The 17,973-nt window shown below is 39.5% G+C and overlaps 1 protein-coding gene across 1 annotated transcript; it reads right to left on the bottom strand.

Moving 5' to 3' along the window:
• Nucleotides 1-9,291: 9,291 nt before the first annotated feature.
• Nucleotides 9,292-17,292, bottom strand: TBX22 (T-box transcription factor 22). The gene is made up of 8 exons (XM_065901170.1): nt 17,115-17,292; nt 16,316-16,499; nt 15,368-15,469; nt 13,827-14,001; nt 12,770-12,934; nt 12,326-12,390; nt 11,853-11,938; nt 9,292-9,905 (listed from the first exon to the last, which is right to left on the bottom strand). The coding sequence occupies exons 1-8, from the start codon at nt 17,290-17,292 to the stop codon at nt 9,292-9,294; spliced, it is 1,569 nt and encodes a 522-aa protein (XP_065757242.1).
• Between the last annotated feature and the right edge of the window lie 681 nt (nt 17,293-17,973).

The following is a 17,973-nucleotide window of genomic DNA, read 5'->3' as shown; positions in this document are numbered from 1 at the left end:
TAGGACATCCCATCCAAAAACAACAGAAGCACATTTTTATAAAGTGCTCATGGAACATTCTCCAGGATAGATCCTATCATGAATCACAAATCAAGCCTTGGTAAATTAAAGAAAATTGAAATTGTATCAAGTATCTTCTCTGACAACAACGCTATGAGACTAGACATCAATTACAGGAAAATATCTGTAAAAATACAAACATATGGAGGCTAAATGATACACTACTTAATAACGAAGTGATCACTGAAGAAATCAAAGAGGAAATTAAAAAAAAATACCTAGAAACAGATGACAATGGAGACATGATGACCCAAAACCTATGGGATGCAGCAAAAGCAGTTCTAAGAGGGAAGTTTATAGCAATAAAATCCTACCTTAAGAAACAGGAAACACCTCAGATAAACAACCTAAGCTTTCATCTAAAGCAATTAGAGAGAGAAAAACAAACAAACAAAAAAAGAACACAAAGTTTGTAGAAGTAAAGAAATCTTAAACATCAGATCAGAAATAAATGGAAAAAAATGAAGGAAACGATAACAAAGATCAATAAAACTAAAAGCTGGTTCTTTGAGAAGATAAACAAAATTCATGAATCAATAGCCAGACTCACCAAGAAAAAAAGGGAGAAGTCTCAAATCAATAGAATTACAAATGAAAAACAACTGACACTGCAGAAATACAAGGGATCATGAGAGATTACTACAAGGAACTCTATGCCAGTAAAATGAACAACCTGGAAGAAATGGACAAATTCTTAGAAATGCACAACCTGCCGAGACTAAACCAGGAAGAACTAGAAAATATGAACAGACTGATCACAAGCACTGAAATTGAAACTGTGATTAAAAATCTTCCAACAAACTAAAGCTCAGGACCAGATGGCTTCACTGGCGAAATCTATCAAATACTTATAGAAGAGCTAAAGCCTATCCTTCTCAAACTCCACCAAAATATAGCAGAGGGAGGAACACTCGCAAACACATTCTAAGAGGCCACCATCACCCTGACACCAAAACCAGACAAAGATGTCACAGAGAAAGAAAACTACAGGCCAATATCACTGATGAGCATAGATGCAAAAATCCTCAACAAAATACTAGCAAACAGAATCCAACAGCACATTAAAAGGGTCATACACCATGATCAAGTGGGGTTTATTCCAAGAAGACAAGGATTCTTCAATATACAGAAATCAATCAACTTGATACGCCATATTAACAAAATGAAGGAGAAAAATCATATAATCATCTCAATAGATGCAGAGAAAGTTTTTGAAAAAAATTCAACACCCATTTATGATAAAAACCTTGCAGAAAGTATGCATAGAGGGAACTTTCCTCAACATAATAAAGGCCATATATGCAAACCCACAGTCTACATCATCCTCAATGGTGAAAAACTGAAAGCATTTCCACTAAGATCAGGAACAAGACAAGGTTGCCCGCTCTCACCACACTTATTCAACATGCTTTTGGAAGTTTGAGCCAGAGCAATCCGAGAAGAAATGGAAATAAAAGGAATCCAAATCAGAAAAGTATAAGTAAAGCTGTCACTGTTTAAAGATGACATGATACTATATATAGAGAATCCTAAAGAGGCTACCAGAAAACTATTAGAACTAATCAATGAATTTGGTAAAGTAGCAGGATACAAAATTAATGCACAGAAATCTCTGGCATTCCTCTACACTAATGATGAAAAATCTGAAAATGAAATCATGAAACCTCTTTCCTTTGCCATGGCACCAAACAGAATAAAATATCTAGGAATAAACCTACCTAAGGAGACAAAAGACCTGTATGCAGAAAATTATAAGACACTGATGAAAGAAATTAAAGAGAATACAAATAGATGGAGAGATATACCATGTTCTTGTATTGGAAGAATCAACATTGTGAAAATGACTCTACTATCCAAAGCAATCTACACATTCAATGCAATCCCTATCAAACTACCACTGGCATTTTTCACAGAACTAGAACAAAAAATTTCACAATTTGTATGGAAACACAAAGGAACCCACATAGCAAAAGCAATCTTGAGAACAAAAAACGGAGCTGGAGGAAACAGGCTCCCTGACTTCAGACTATACTACAAAGTTACAGTAATCAAAACAGTATGGTACTGGCACAAAAACAGAAAGATAGCTCAATGGAACAGGATAGAAAGCCCAGTGATAAACCCATGTACATATGGTCACCTTATCTTTGATAAAGGAGGCAGGAAAGTAGTGGAGAAAGGACAGCCTCTTCAATAAGTGGTGCTGGCAAAACTGGACAGGTACATGTAAAAGTATGAGATTAGAACACTTCCTAACACCATACACAAAAATAAACTGAAAATGGATTAAAGACCTAAATGTAAGGCCAGAAACTATCAAACTCTTAGAGGAAAACATAGGCAGAACACTCTATGACATAAATCACAGCAATATCCTTTCTGACCCACCTCCTAGAGAAATGGAAATAAAAACAAAAATAAACAAATGGGACCTAATGAAACTTCAAACTTTTGCAGAGCAAAGGAAACCATAAACAAGATGGAAAGACAACCCTCAGAAGTGGAGAAAATATTTCCAAATGAAGCAACTGACAAAGGATTAATCTCTAAAATTTATAAGCAGCTCATGCAGCTCAATAACAATAAAACAAACAACCCAATCTGAAAATGGGCAGAAGACCTAAATAGACATTTCTCCAAAGAAGATATACAGACTGCCAACAAACATATGAAAGAATGGTCAACATCTTTAATCATTAGAGAAATGCAAGTCAAAACTACAATGAGATATCATCTCATACCCGTCAGAATGGCCATCATCAAAAATCTAGAAACAGTAAATGCTGGAGAGGGTGTGGAGAAAAGGGAACACTCTTGCACTGCTGGTGGGAATGTGAATTGTTACAGCCACTATGGAGGAAAGTATGGAGGTTCCTTCAAAAACTACAAATAGAACTACCATATGACCCAGGAATCCCACTCCTGGGCATATACCCAGAGAAAACCATAATTCAAAAAGAGTCATGTACCAAAATGTTCATTGCAGCTCTATTTACAATAGCAAAGAGATGGAAACAACCTAAGTGTCCATTATCATGAATGAATAAAGAAGATGTGGCACGTATATGCAATGGTATATTTCTCAACCATAAAAAGAAACAAAATTGAGCTATTTGTAGTGAGGTGGATGGACTTAGAGTCTGTCATACAGAGCGAAGTAAGTCAGAAAGAGAAAGACAAATACCGTATGCTAACACATTTACATGGAATTTAAGAGAAAAATGTATTATGAAGAACCTAGGGGTACAAAAGGAATAAAGGCACAGACCTACTAGAGAATGGACTTGAGGATATGGGGAGGGGGAAGAGTAAGCTGTGACAAAGCGAGAGAGAGTCATAGACATATATACACTACCAAATGTAAGGTAGATAGCTAGTGGGAAGCAGCCGCATAGCACAGGGAGATCAGCTTGGTGCTTTGTGACCCCCTGGAGGGGTGGGAAAGGGAGGGTGGGAGGGAGGGAGACACAAGAGGGAAGAAATATAGGAATATATGTATAACTGATTCACTTTGTTATAAAGCAGAAACTAACACACCATTGTAAATCAATTATACTCCAATAAAGATGTAAAGCAAAAGAAAAAATAAAGAAAGTAACAGAACTAGACCTGAAGCCAGTTTGACAACCTGGAAGACCTATGCCATCCAGCTACCCTATACCACCTGCCTCCATGGAAGCCTCTCTACTGTGGTCATTGCTACCACCAGGAGCCATCTGTAGCTACAGGGCAGCATAGCAGATAACAGCCCATTCCCCACTTCTGACTCTTTGTTTCATCACAGACTGAAAAGACAAATACCGTATGCTAACACATATATATGGAATTTAAGAAAAAAAATGTCATCAAGAACCTAGGGGTAAAACAGGAATATAGACACAGACCTTCTAGAGCATGGACTTGAGGATATGGGGAGGGGGAAGGGTAAGCTGTTGCAAAGCAAGAGAGTGACATGGCCATATATACACTACCAAACGTAAAATAGATAGCTAGTGGGAAGCAGCCGCATAGCACAGGGAGACCAGCTCAGGGAGACCAGCTCGGTGCTCTGTGACCACCTAGAGGGGTGGGATATGGAGGGTGGGAGGGAGGGAGATGCAAGAGATATGGGAACATATGTATATGTATAACTGATTCACTTTGTTATAAAGCAGAAACTAACACACTGGTGTAAAGTAATTATACTCCAATGAAGATGTAAAAAAAAAAAAAAAAAAGAAAGAAAGAATCCGCCTACCAATGCAGGGGACACAGGTTCGAGCCCTGGTCTAGGAAGATCCCACAAGCCGTGGAGCAACTAAGCTCGTGCACCACAGCTACTGAACCTGTGCTCTACAGCCCGTGAGCCACAACTACTGAGCCCGTGCTCCATAACTACTAAAGCCCGCATGCCTAGAGCCTGTGCTCCACAAAAAGAGAAGCCACCAGAAGCCCATGCACCGCAACAGAGTAGCCCCCACTCGCCACAACTGGAGGAAGCCTGCATGCAGCAACAAAGACCCAACACAGCCAAAAATAAATAAATAAATAATTTTTTTAAAATAGACGTTAATTTTATCCAATCGAAAACACGCTTTTATTCCCTTCTTGTTCTAGTAAAATTCTAAATTATTTAAACAATTTTCTACATCTAAAATATTACATTATACTTTGTCACGTGCATAAGTATGTGATCTTAAATCCAAAATAAAGATTCTGTCATCTTTAACAATAACAGATATATGATAATTTGATAAAAGAGTTCAATGATACAACTTGTACTGTAATTTCAAGGTTTTCTATTATATTTAATTTCAAATTTTGTAACTCTTTTAGGTACTTTGAAAAATAAATCCAGTATACATGTGCACATTTCAACTAAGTAGAAATATCCTATCACTATTCTCTGAATACCTGCTCACTATAATTCATGTTTACATATTAATGTGCAGTACAAATTTATAAACATGAACATATGAAACTTTGAAAGGAAATAATACTAGTCTTTTTCCTCTCAATATTTTATTGAAACACCATGTTAAAATTTGGCCAGCACCACACATGTAAATAGTTTTAATACTGGATGTGTTTAAAACGTTCTGTATATTTATTTGTTCTATGTTGACATCTAAACCATATTTATTTGCACAGTTTTAATACAAATTATCATTTAATTGCAGACAAAACCTAAGAAGACTAAATGTATATGAAGGCACCTATATCAAAGCAACAGCCACCAATGCCTAAGCTATGCATTTGATTGTTTTAAACTGCTCTAATAAACATGTTAAATTCCAGTAAAATCAACTGGTAAACTGTTGCTGTATGCCAGGATATTATTGTTATTTTGGCTAAATAAAAATTTTTCTGCAGAAAGGCAACATATCCCTAAATTGGAGTATAACCATTGTACTTCCACCCTGTCAATTCAATTCACAAAATACAGTACATGCAATTAGACACTTCTAAGTATATTTAAATTTGCCTTTCCACACAAGTATATGTAATTAATAGTATAAGTATGCAATGATTAGATGTTCTTCATAGTATCCTTATTTTTGAGAAGAGGAGGGATAAAAAGCAACATAGTATAAATTATTTTAAAACAAAACTAAACTAAAACCCCACTGGTTATGTAAATTATAGTGTGACATCTGGAATTTATCAAATTGCGTATTCAAATAAGGAAAGTATTTGTAATTGAGGTTTAATAAAGGGATAACAACTGTGTATTACCCTACTATATACATGGACATATAGCACTATTGTCTCAAAGCATCTAGATTTGTAATTAGAATTTTTGTATATTTTTGTAAAATATATTTTACATATTTGTACAAAACTTGTATTTCAATTATGCTTTGGCTTAGCATTCATCAGTAACTGTTAAAAGATACATGTTACCAGCTTTATGTGCACCGTGATTTTCCCCAATGTGCATACTATAAATGATTAGGATAATGAAAGGGAAATCTTCCATAATGTCCAATAAAGATGCTTGTCTTTATTCATTGTTGGCACTTTTTCAAGTTGTCATCACATAGAACTCTGATCATTCAAAGAGTGATTCACTGATTCATCCCTTGCTGATTCTAATTGTTCATTTATTTTTGTGCCATAGACATACTTAAACCTCACAAAAGAAGAATGAAGTCATGTCTACTCCTAGACTGTATGTATAACCCATGCCTAATAACAGTGAAATATCATGAATATCTACCTTCATAACTTGAAGAAAATATAATTCTTTATTTTTGTAATACAGCGAATAGGAGCAATGATATTAATGTTTGAAGACTCTAATATTATGTAATCTAGAATTATGTATTAGAATTTGAAATGTAATGTCCAGAGGGCATAACCCTTCTGTTTAATGAAACAAATAACAGTTTTGATGTTCTAAGTTTGTTACCTAAAGTTATATTTTGGTGAGTAAAATGTAATGAATAGAGGATTTATCCACTTAGACATATGTTCTGCTAACAGGCTCAAACTTGAATTCAAGCCCTTGATTTCATCTTGACTGTTCCACAAAGTAGAACCTTTCTGACACGGGAATTTGACTATAGGTCTCAGCTTGACTGGAGGTTGTGCAAAGATAAGGCAACATTCACTTATTTCCTGTCTCAATGTACAAATTTTACAGAGTTGATGAAAAGTTTATTTTCTCTATATTTATTTGAGGTAAGTCATATAACTAGGTCAGGTTAAGAATCAGATTTTATAAATATAGATAACTGAATTTAAATGATTTCTTTTGAATGGGATGAAAGGATGGATGTATATATATGGCCAAACCAAATGGAAATACCAGTTTTAATTATTAGACTTGGGAGTCTACTAAGTATCATTTGGCCACTTTCATTTGCTAACTATTTCATACCTTATCTAACTAGAGTGGCTTTAGATCTCTGTAGGTTTTTTAAAGCAAACCTTATATTTAGTTGACACAGTTGAAATTAATATAATTCCATAGCATTTTGTTTTTTATTCCATAATCATAGCCTCAGTTTACCAAGTTACTCAAGTTTTGCACCATCCTATTGGGTAGTAATTATTTATTATAAAATAGTAAGGGCACTAAATACAATTTGTGCATGAATTAGAGCTGTTAGCAAGTTACTCGTCTGTTTCCTGCAGATGAGTAACTTGCTCAAAAAATAGGGGACTGCTTACTGAACTTCTTAAGGTCTCTTCCAAGTCTAATTTTCTATAATTTCCCTTGGTTACTTCTTTTTCAATTAAAATTATGAAATGACAATTTATGAACAACATTTAGAAACGGCTTAAAATAGATGTCTAGTTTCTAGCCTTTAAATTTCTCCTCCTTAATATAAATCACCTTTACACATATAGTTCTGTATTATCAATTATATATGGGTTACATATAGAAAAATTATCTGAAATATAAAGTATGGGATATATGTACTTGAGCAGCTACAAAATTTATGCCGTCTCTTAAATAATCATTAAAAAGTAACCCAGAAATTTTCTGGATTTTGCAATCAAATGATTTATGTTGTTAGTTGCTAAGTATCTGCCATCAGAATAAGTTTTACTACAATCTGATGTGGGAGTTTCTGCTTTAAAAAATCATAATTTATTTTAGTGGTAAAAGTTAGCCTACAGCTTTCCTGTTTTGGAGTAGACAGAAATAAAGTGTACTTTCTACTTTAATCCTTGATTTGATAAACTTAGGTAGTACAGGTTTTCTGCCTTAAAGATTTTTATAGCAGGTACCTAATTAGTCTGGGCCATAAATAATATTTCATCTTGACTAGAATACTCAGTTTGAATGTAACTATGTGCTGTTCTATCCCTAAGCCCAGAAGTGAAGGGGCATATCACTTTAATACATATATAAGAAGGTATATATATAAGGTACATTTGAGAGGAAAAAACATTTTGAGCAAAATAAATAATAATGACATGCTCTCCCTAATATGTGTTGGAAAACTTTTAAAAAGCAGTTTATCAATGTCTTTAGTTTAAGTCATACCATTGTGATATGAAGGGCCCTGGCTTAATAAATTGTAGAGCTAGTAGCATGAAAAATTAAAATTCAATTCATCTTAAGGATATAGAGGTTATATGTAGGTTATACTTAAGTCTTTTCAGAAAATTTAGGACCAGGTGAAAGGAAACTTTTCAACTTCATAGCCTAAAATAAAGTCTCATTTATGTTACGCTACTTTTGTCCAATTTACCATGATTGACGCAGAGGACTGAAATTAAATTGTACCATTGTAATGATGTTTTTATATTTATGGATTCAAATATATTCTCTCCCTTCAAATCATAACTTCTCAGTCTTTTTGGAGAGCTACAACAATTTGTTTTTGTAAACTGTGTATACAAAATACCGGGTTTGGGGCTTCCCTGGTGGCGCAGTGGTTGAGAGTCTGCCTGCTGATGCAGGGTACACGGGTTCGTGCCCCGGTCCGGGAGGATCCCACATGCCGCAGAGCGGCTGGGCCCGTGAGCCATGGCCACTGAGCCTGCGCATCCAGAGCCTGTGCTCTGCAACGGGAGAGGCCACAAAAGTGAGAGGCCCGCGTATCACAAACAAACAAACAAAAAATACCGGGTTTGTTAAGGACTAAGTAAACAAGCATCACCTGAGAATTACCCAAAAAATAAAAGAGAATAAAAAATCAAATTTATTTAGAATGCTTTGCTTTTCATTTAATCTTTGTGTTCCTTCAGGATTAAATGGTCCTTAGGCTGCAAATATTAATATTAGAATGTTTATGTCTTTATTTGTACCTTAAAATTGAGATTAGTAGTTCCTTCAACAGCAGAGTATAAAAGTATAATGCAAATGAACAATGAAATTTTTCTACAGTTACTAGATAGATAATTACAATGAAGCCAATATTCATAGATAAAAACTGTAATTGTTTCACTACCTTCACAGGAATTAAATCCACCTTCCTTTGGTCATTGTCAATATGCAAGAGGCAGTTGATGTGGTAAACAGGCTTCACTATAATTAGAGATTTCATCACCTGAAGTCACTTTTCACTGGTAGCCTACCTCATCAAACAATGTTTACTGAGTATCTTATTTTGAGGCCTAAGGCTACTGTAATCAGCCTTCTTAAGAACATATCATAAGGCACTTTAAATGCAGAATAGAGGAATACCCTCTGATAATGAAGCTTTTTAAGCCCATTAGCTCTTGACCTTTTTTGGCTACAAATAAAGAAAATATATGCTTACATGTAATTGTTTTAGGAACTTGACTATTCCATTAAAGACAATGGTTAATTTTTGGACACCAACGAGCATGATTGCATTTGCCTTCTATTAAAGAAACTTGACTGTTTTCATTCACTTTGAGATGGTTGGTAGCATTTACCAGTCTAGATGGCATGGAGAAGTTGTACCTATAAAAGCCATAGGAAGGATGGAATGAGCAACCAATTGCTTCCTGGGCAATGGGGTTGGGTGATAAAATATTTCCAGGTGCCTGTAATCCATACAACATTTGACTGGAAGAATTAGATGCTTGTTGACACTGTCCATTGCAGTCTTCAGATGAACCGTATTTTGAATTGGTGGCCCCCAAGGAAGATAAAATGGGAACTTCCATCATGAGTGGGGCTAAAGACTGAGAACTGTTGCTGCTTGCTAGCCTTTCAGGAGCAGGCAAGACAAGAGGCTGCTGTCGCCAAAAATTAGTTGGGCAAATCTTGTAGCAAAGGGGCAGGTTGATATTGTGTAGGTACACCTCTGGACAGGGCATTCCAAGGGAGCTTGTAGGTATGTGAAATGTTGGAGGGGAGCAAGGTGGAGAAAGCAAAGAGTTCAAAGGAGAGGGAGCCCCTCCACTAGAGGTCGCTGGAGATGAGCCATTGCTTCCACCTGTGAATGACAATTCAGTCAATGAGCAATGAACTAAATGTTCCTACTGAATCAGTAATCATGTCCATAACTATCCCTGCATCATTCTTAGATTAGCTTTCCTTGCAAGTTCACAGTCATTTTAAGTCCTTTGGAAAAGAACATTCCTCTGACCAAAGTTGAATATGGTATCTCTACTACTACCACTATTACTTTTGGCATTATTATTATGTATCATGCATTGAGCATTCACTATGCTTTAGAACTATACTAGGCACTTGAACACATTTATTCAGTGAATTAAAAAAGAAGCCCAATTAAATATGATCCAGAGCCAATTATATCTTACAAGTAAAAGCTGTTTTTTAACCATAAAAAATTACTAAAATAAGCACTTGATTAAATTGAACAGTTTTTTTGAGATTTTATAGAAAACTTCAGTCTGATTAAAATATCAGTGCATATGAAAGTAATCTTATAAATTAAAATAACATTTAAATATATTAGTTTTTTTCTTATATGAAAATCATAGACGGGGAAAGTTCCATAGTATACTATATCAAGAGTAAAAGACAGTTTTGCAGGTTAAAAATACCAAGATAAAAATGAAAGTGTTCATATCAATGTTGCCAGGTGATCTTTTATGGTTGCATAGCATCTACTAAAATTAGGGATAGATCTAAGGTCCAGGAAAATCTAGACTTTACACCTTATATTTGTAAGTATTTAAATTTTAAAAAAAATTGGTTATTGACTGAACTTGATCAAATTTTGTGGGTTTTTTTTTAGGTGCTACTGTTTTTCTTAACTATTTTTATATACAGACATAGGCTAATCCTTTATCAACAGCATGGCAAATATATTCTATAATTAAACATCCAAAAGTTATTTAAAAAAACTGGTACCCCTTTTCTTTGCAATTTGAGAGCATTCTGGACATTTTAAATAATTAAGAAAACTGTGTATTTTAAATTATCAATTAATGATCATGGTTAACATTATTTTTAAATTAGTGCACCATGTGTTGACTTGGATATTTTAAAAGCATGCTGCCTAGATTCTATTAAAGTGACACTATCAAATAAGTGTTCAAATTTTTCTATGCAACTCTCTAAACCAAATTAATACAGTCAATTGAGTGAAATATTTCACTAAATGATTAGACTTGATCTCTTTACATTTCAATTAGCTGTTATGGTATCATGTAAAATTCAAGCTAACTATAATGTGATGGTAACCTTCAATTAATGTTTAAAGACAAACAACTTTAATGGAGTAAAGACAAATGGGTAAAATGATTCCATATTGCTCACGAATAAAGATCTTCTATTTATCCTTAAATATCAGAGTTAATGAAGGTATGCCTTCTTCCACCAGAAAGCCTGCATTGTCAAATTATTATTTAGTCATGTAATGTACTACTTGAGAACAAATACCTTGCAAATATTTTAAATGCTTACGGCAATTAAACTAATTGCCATGGCTTAGTATTGTTTTCAACATTTATTTTCCCTAGTCACAACAAAAGGAAAATTAGAGTCAAGTGATGATGAAATTGAATGGGAGTCATTTTTATCATGTGCTGAAAGTTTCTCATAAAATATTTATTTCAATATCTAACATGTTTGCAAATAAGACCACTAGTGCACCACAGGCAGATCCTAAGGAATATGAGATAGTGAGATGCTGAAGAATCCAAGTGATTTCTATAGCTCTCAGGATGTATGATAACTCAAGAAGACACAAGGCAGTAAATCCACCATTACCACGTTTATGCTCTTTTCCTTCTTGCCAGTTACCCTCCCTTTTTGCTTCTTACCTCCTCATCAGGATAAATATACACCCACCTGATTTTAAACACACATTTTCTGGCATATACTTATCCACTTGTGTAATATTTGTACGGAGGTTCTGGCTGTTGTTATTTCATTAACATTTACAAATAAAAATGAATAAAACTTTTCTTACTTGGTGTGTCTGCACCAAAAGTTTTAAAATCCAAAGTGAGAGAAGGCCTCCATGGGTAGGCCTCTAAAACCCCATCCAATACACCTCTGAAAAAGAGATTCAAACTTTAGCAAGTCCAGAATGCAATTCCTGAAAATAATAATTTGTGTAAGCTTTTGAGTTATTTTGTTATAGTTTTTAGGGGTGAATATCTGAAATGTTTTTCTTTTATAGATAGACTTCTGAATAAAATTCCCCGTGATTATTCCATGAATAAAAACCTAAGAATTTAGAATAAGCAATATCTTAAAAGTGGGTTGGGGAGGGAGTGGGAGGAGGCAAGATTTTGAAGACAAAACATGCAGGTTTCTTTCTTACTACCTATTTATTAGTTACAAAATTTAGGGACTCAGTCTCTGAACCACAGTTTCCTTAGCTGTTATACCTGTGAAAAGGGTTATATAAATATTAGATGTGACTGTTATATCATTTACCTGTTTCTTCCGGGATCTCTAAATCCTTTAGCAAAAGGATTCCTGTCTATTTTCAGCTTGGTAATCTATGGATTCAAAGCATAAAGAAAGATAAAGTCAGTACCCTCAGTAAAACACTGTCACTGTTTCTTTTAATGGTTACAACAACCACACAAGTTTTCAACATGTAATATGGCATGTTAAATAAATGTAAGCATATTGCTAAGTCAAATTTGAAATGTTTTATCTCCTTTCTCTCCTGACACTCTTTGTTCTACTCTCCTTTCTATCCTTTCTAACACAAGATCCACACAATTCATAATCAATCTTGCCTTGATGACAATGCAATAATGCTATGAATTTCTTTTTAATTGTGGAAAATTCAATCCATATAGTACAGCTTCACTCTTTCCCTAAAGTTTCTCTGGAGCCATCCCTGCTTGCCTGGGACTTAGTTGGCTTTACCTGCTGGTTTTGGTAAGCTGTCACCGTGGTGAACTCAGTTTCTTTAAAGGAGAATGTTTTAACCCCTTCAGCAGGCAGGGACTGAATCCGGGACATGTCGACCCTGCTGTCCTGCTTCATCACATGCACACGGGGCTTGTACTTGTGCATGGACTGCAGAATGATCTGGAGGAGAAATCAGTGGTCAAATGCTGCCTAGTAATTGGCTTCCCCTCCCCCACACTGTCCCCCTCTCATCAGCACCCCCAACCTTCCCACACAAAAGTGAAGCTAAACCAGAAAGCCTAGGCTAGCCACACACAAGGACTTTTCTTTGCCATTTGGCCCTGGACAGAGGCCTTCAGGCATAAGGGGTTTCAGGAACGGGGCACCACAGCACACCAGAAAGCAGTGATTCCATTTCCAGTTGGGGTCCTTTCCTGCTTCCAGATGTGGGTGACCATGTGATGTTCCCAAGTGTTATTGGGATCTAACTGCCTGCCATAAGTTCTCTGGGCTTAGGTAACTGATGGGAAAGCATTTGACATCCCCCACCTCCTAAGCCCAGGAGCATCCTTCTTCCTTTTGTGGCTGGCACAGGGCCAGGCCAAGCAGGGCAGAGGTTCAAGATCTGGGAAGAAGGTTCAAGATCTAGATGACTTGAAAAGGCCTTCCATCGGGGCGGGGTGTGGAGAAGATTTTCACCATACCATGTCACACAGAAGGTGCCCATCATGGGAAGGCAATCAGAGCCCACAGTGATTGCCAGGGAGGCTGAAGTGCCAGAGAGCTCAGGGAAGCATTCCCTTTCACTGTCCCAGACCAGGCATCCTGGCTTAAACAAGTCTCCTTTGGTCCTCAAACTCCTTTCACTCACCATCCCCAACGCCCAGCACTCTCAGATGCCAAATAAAAGTCACAAGAGCTACTTTGGCCACAGGCCTAGAACTTGGACAGTTCCTAAAGACTACAACTAGCACATCTGGGAGACATCTCCTTGGCTTCTCCAGGGTGACCTTCCGGCTGACCCCTTGGCATCCCCCTCCTCTCCTCAGGACAAAGGATCGCACACACTTACATGGCCTTTGTCGTCCATCTCGTTGTTGGTGAGTTTCACGCGATCGAAGCTGATGATCTGACGCATCCATGTCTCTCCCGAACAAGGCGAGTCCGGGTGAACATAGAACCTGGGAGTGATGCATGAGTGGTCTGTATTCCCGGCTACCATCCACTGCGAGCTGTGATACACGTACCTGAAAATGCGCGGAGTGTGGCTTTAGGTGCAGCGGGCCAAAGCCAGGAGCAGGGACTACCGCGATCCCGTCCTAAAGGCTTCGGCCAAGGTTTGCCTGCTAATCTCAAAGGCAACTAGTAAAAGATACAACTTCATTTCTAAAGATCGTCCAGGGATAGAAAGCAAACTGTAAATAAGCATACGTCATTAAAATGTAGTGAAGTGCCAGGGCAAGTATAATGTCATGGGATTTCAGAGTCTGGTTTACATTTCCTCACAGAAACCGCAACAAAAATTCATCTAACCCATTTTACTGAGCAGAGACACCCGAAAAATCCTCCTGTCCTACAAGCGTAAGGGAAGAAGCAGAAGTGTGAGGGAAAGTGTCTGTGCAGCCCACCGCCACCAGACCAGTAGTCTTGGAAGCCCCTTTGTCCACAATGCTTTACATGAGAATACCCTCAAGGAACTCTGCCCGCTGCGGCCTCGGGGCTGATTTTCGCATTGTCTTCAATCTCAACCGCTAAATTATGCGCCGAATTCCCAAACCAGCTGAAACGTGATAAGCAGCTTGTTCTGCTATTTCTGGGCTACGGCCGCAGCAGGCTCTTAAGCCCAGCCTTCTTTTTGCCCCTCACTCCCAGCATTGGGTGCGTTGCCGGCTGTTTCCTAGAAAGGCTAGACACCCACTTCGGTCTAACGCTCACAGGCCGGGTGCGGGCGGATGCCGCCCAACCCCCATACCCCTGAGCTAAAGCGCTGGCCGACCCGAGCTTCTGGGCTGCCAGCAAAGAAGGGCCTCTTGGCTTTAGATCAGTTCGGCCACTTTTAGCCTGCTTTAAGTAGAGAGCTTACATCAAGAGAAAGGTTACTTTTATTCTCTGGGACCTGGCCTCCACTTCAGGGGAGAGGCTAAGGAAGGAAGAAAAATAGACTCAGGCAAGATAACTGCTAGACTAGCTTTGGATGGCAAATCAGGGCATCGCTCAAGGACCCTGCTGCTAAATTAGCACATCCCAGAGCCCGGTAGGGCCCCAGAAGCCCAGGTATTTCTCCCCAACTTCCTTTAAACAGCTTCCCTCCCAGATGCCTGAGCCAAAACCCTCTGCAGTTTGCAGAGCCAAGGCTAGAGCAGTGGGTAGGCAAGAGGTTTGGGATGCACTGAAGCACAAGCTGGAACCTGTGATCCAGGAGTGAGAGGAAAGAAAAACAAGCCTGCTTTTCTCTCAGTCTGAACTCCAGTTTGAGGCAGAAAATTCAACTCTCAAAGCCCACAGGAGAGCAATTACCCCTACCATGATAGAGTTTTCAAAACAGCACTCTCAGGTTCCATAGATATGAATCCCCATTCCCAGCCTGTGGTACCCTCCTTTGGGCCTGGTTACCTATAGCGTTTGGAATCCACCGGCACCACATCGATGGCCACATAGTACTGTTTCCCTGGGTCCAGTCCTTTTATCTTGACCCGAACAGAGGGGAACATCCTCCTGTGGGAGAGAAAATAGCGACTGACCTGGGCGCTATTAGAAACATTTGGAACCAGGGGTGGTTGGGGACAAATGAAAAGTAAAGGAATAAACTATACTCTTCTTATTCTAGACAGGTTCAGTGAATGAGATTTGCTACGTGAGGAAAGATTGTTGGTTACATGTTTGATTGAACAAACTCAGGATTTTTGAGTGGATCAGAATATCCTTACCACAAGGCTTTGTCCACCCCACTTCCTATCACCACCATAATAAAAAGCTATAGAAGAAAAAGTAGGAAAGAAACAGCTGTGCCTCTCCCCTGAGTTTTCAGCGGTACTTTCTGTGAGGCAGATTTGGGAAAGACTGAAATTAGGAAGATTCACATACAAAAAAATTACCCAGCTGATGTGAAGAAAATGCCGCACAGGAAAAGGTGGAAGAGGGAAAACCCCACCTCAAATTGACCTGGGCTCAGGACAGTGGGCTGAGAGCCTGCTAGATGGGATATTGTCCACTGATAACTGTGAGGCTTTAACAGAAAGGCCTGGCCATAGCTTAAGATGTAGGGGTGGCATCTGGCACCTGCCTTGGGAGATCAAATTTTTGTCATATACTACACAGGCAGGAGCTGCAAGAATGAGTTCTCGGAATCAGGGTGTACAGGAAAGAAAGGCCTAGCCACTAACATGGGCCAGGCAAGGCCTAGTCTGGTCGATTGAGAGGCACTGGCTTCCAATACAGGTCTGCGGTGGGATTATGGGGAGAAGGGTACCAAAGCATAAAACTGGAGGCACCCATCTTATGAGATCAGAACATTAAGTGCCTACTGTGTGCGGCCCTTGAACAGCTTGGGCAAAGCCGAACCTGCCCGCCTTGGTAATGATCATCTCAGTTCCAATGTCATGAAATCTCTTCCACAGCTCGGATCCTTGAAGCTCCACTTGGATAGAATCTTTTTCTTCCAGACTTCCGAAGCTGTTGCAGCCGCCGCTGCCGCCTCTACAGCCTGAGAAAGTAGCTGCTAAGGGCTCTGCCTTGGGTCGTTTTTCTGCTGGACACAGAGACGCTGAGAGTTTGAGAGAGCTTCGCAGTTCCCGCGCCCCCTTCTCGCTGACGCCTGTCTCAGAACAGACCGGCCTTGTCTCTTCCCCGGGAACCTTGGCGTCGGATCTCCAAATTCCCCACAACACCCACTCTGGCCCCCTGATGGAGAGAAAGGGGCCCAGGTAGCGCCCTGTGAAATGCATGACCCTTCTTCAAATTTGCCCATCCTCATCTCTCTCGGAGACTTTTCGTCCCTGATGCTGAATCCCCTCGGGATCTGGGTCCATGCCCTGTTTTCTACCCCGAGAAACATTCACCCTCTGGCTCTCAGGGCTTCCGGGAGTTTGGAGAGTCTCGCTTCATAAATCTGTGGGGACCCTCCCCTTCACCGCAAATGAACCACAACACTATGGGCTTAACGTGGAGGCTCTGAAACTTCCCCCTACAGCCAGATGGCTGAGGTATCCCCGCCGCCCCGTACGCGGCCATCGCTGGGCCAAGACATCCTTTGATAGGGCTAATCGCCCTCCTGCAGCGACGCGGCGCTAGTCTGAGACCTTCCGAACCAGCAAGCCATGGTAGCCGGCGCTGGGGTTTGGGCCGCGGTAGGGGTACTCACCAGGCTGCTCGCTCTTCCTTCCTGCGGCGCTGCTCCTTCTCTCCTCCTCCGCCTCTCCACTCTCTTTCTCAAACAGCTCAAGTTGCGCCTCCTCTCTTGTGTCTCGCAGTTTTCTTTTGCTGGGTCTGCCCACCAAGGCTTCCACCGAGAAGGCGTGCGCCCGAGAGCTCAGAGCCATCCCTGGAGAGGGTGAAGAGAACGTACTCTGCAAAGTTTCAACCTGAGCTGGGTTAGGGAGGGAGAGGGTGGGAGGGCGCAGAGGACAGGCAAAGGAGGGAAAGCGGGAAAATCAGAAAAACCTGAAAACTCAGAAAACAATTTCTGAATCTATATTCAGGGGGAAAAATGTGTGTGTATAAATTTTATATATACGTATAGATTTTCTTTGAATAGACAGAATGAAAGGAGATTAAACTGGAGCCAGAGTCCTCTGGAGTCTAGTCCACTTTCCCTTTTCGCTCTTCTCCCTCCCGGTGGACATGTGCGGAACATCAGTCCTCAAGTGCCAGATTCCCGGACCTGGCAGAGCTCAGAGACTGGCAAGCGTGGCCCGTTTAGGGAGCGGACCTGCCCCTAATGGCGGCTCAGGTCGCTCGGATTGGGAGATACTGTTGCATCGGACTGAGTGAATACCCGGCTGGTCATAGCCTCCACTGTTTGTTTTGGAAACTGTTGGAAGCATAAAAAAACACCGTGACACTTCAGAGACTGACGGGGAGGGGGCAGTGGGAGTGGGAGGATAGAAAGGGGTTGGAGGTTGACTGGAAAGGGGCTCAGGATAGTCTAGTGGGGAGGAGGGATACACAAATTTACTGTTTTGCATTAAATTGTGAAACTAAAAGACATGCGAAGTAATTGC

Source organism: Phocoena phocoena, chromosome X (genome assembly GCF_963924675.1).
Source record: "Phocoena phocoena chromosome X, mPhoPho1.1, whole genome shotgun sequence".
Taxonomy (NCBI): Eukaryota; Metazoa; Chordata; class Mammalia; order Artiodactyla; family Phocoenidae; genus Phocoena; species Phocoena phocoena.
Note: the sequence above shows the minus strand (reverse complement) of the source record. Positions and strands in the feature narration are given on the sequence as shown.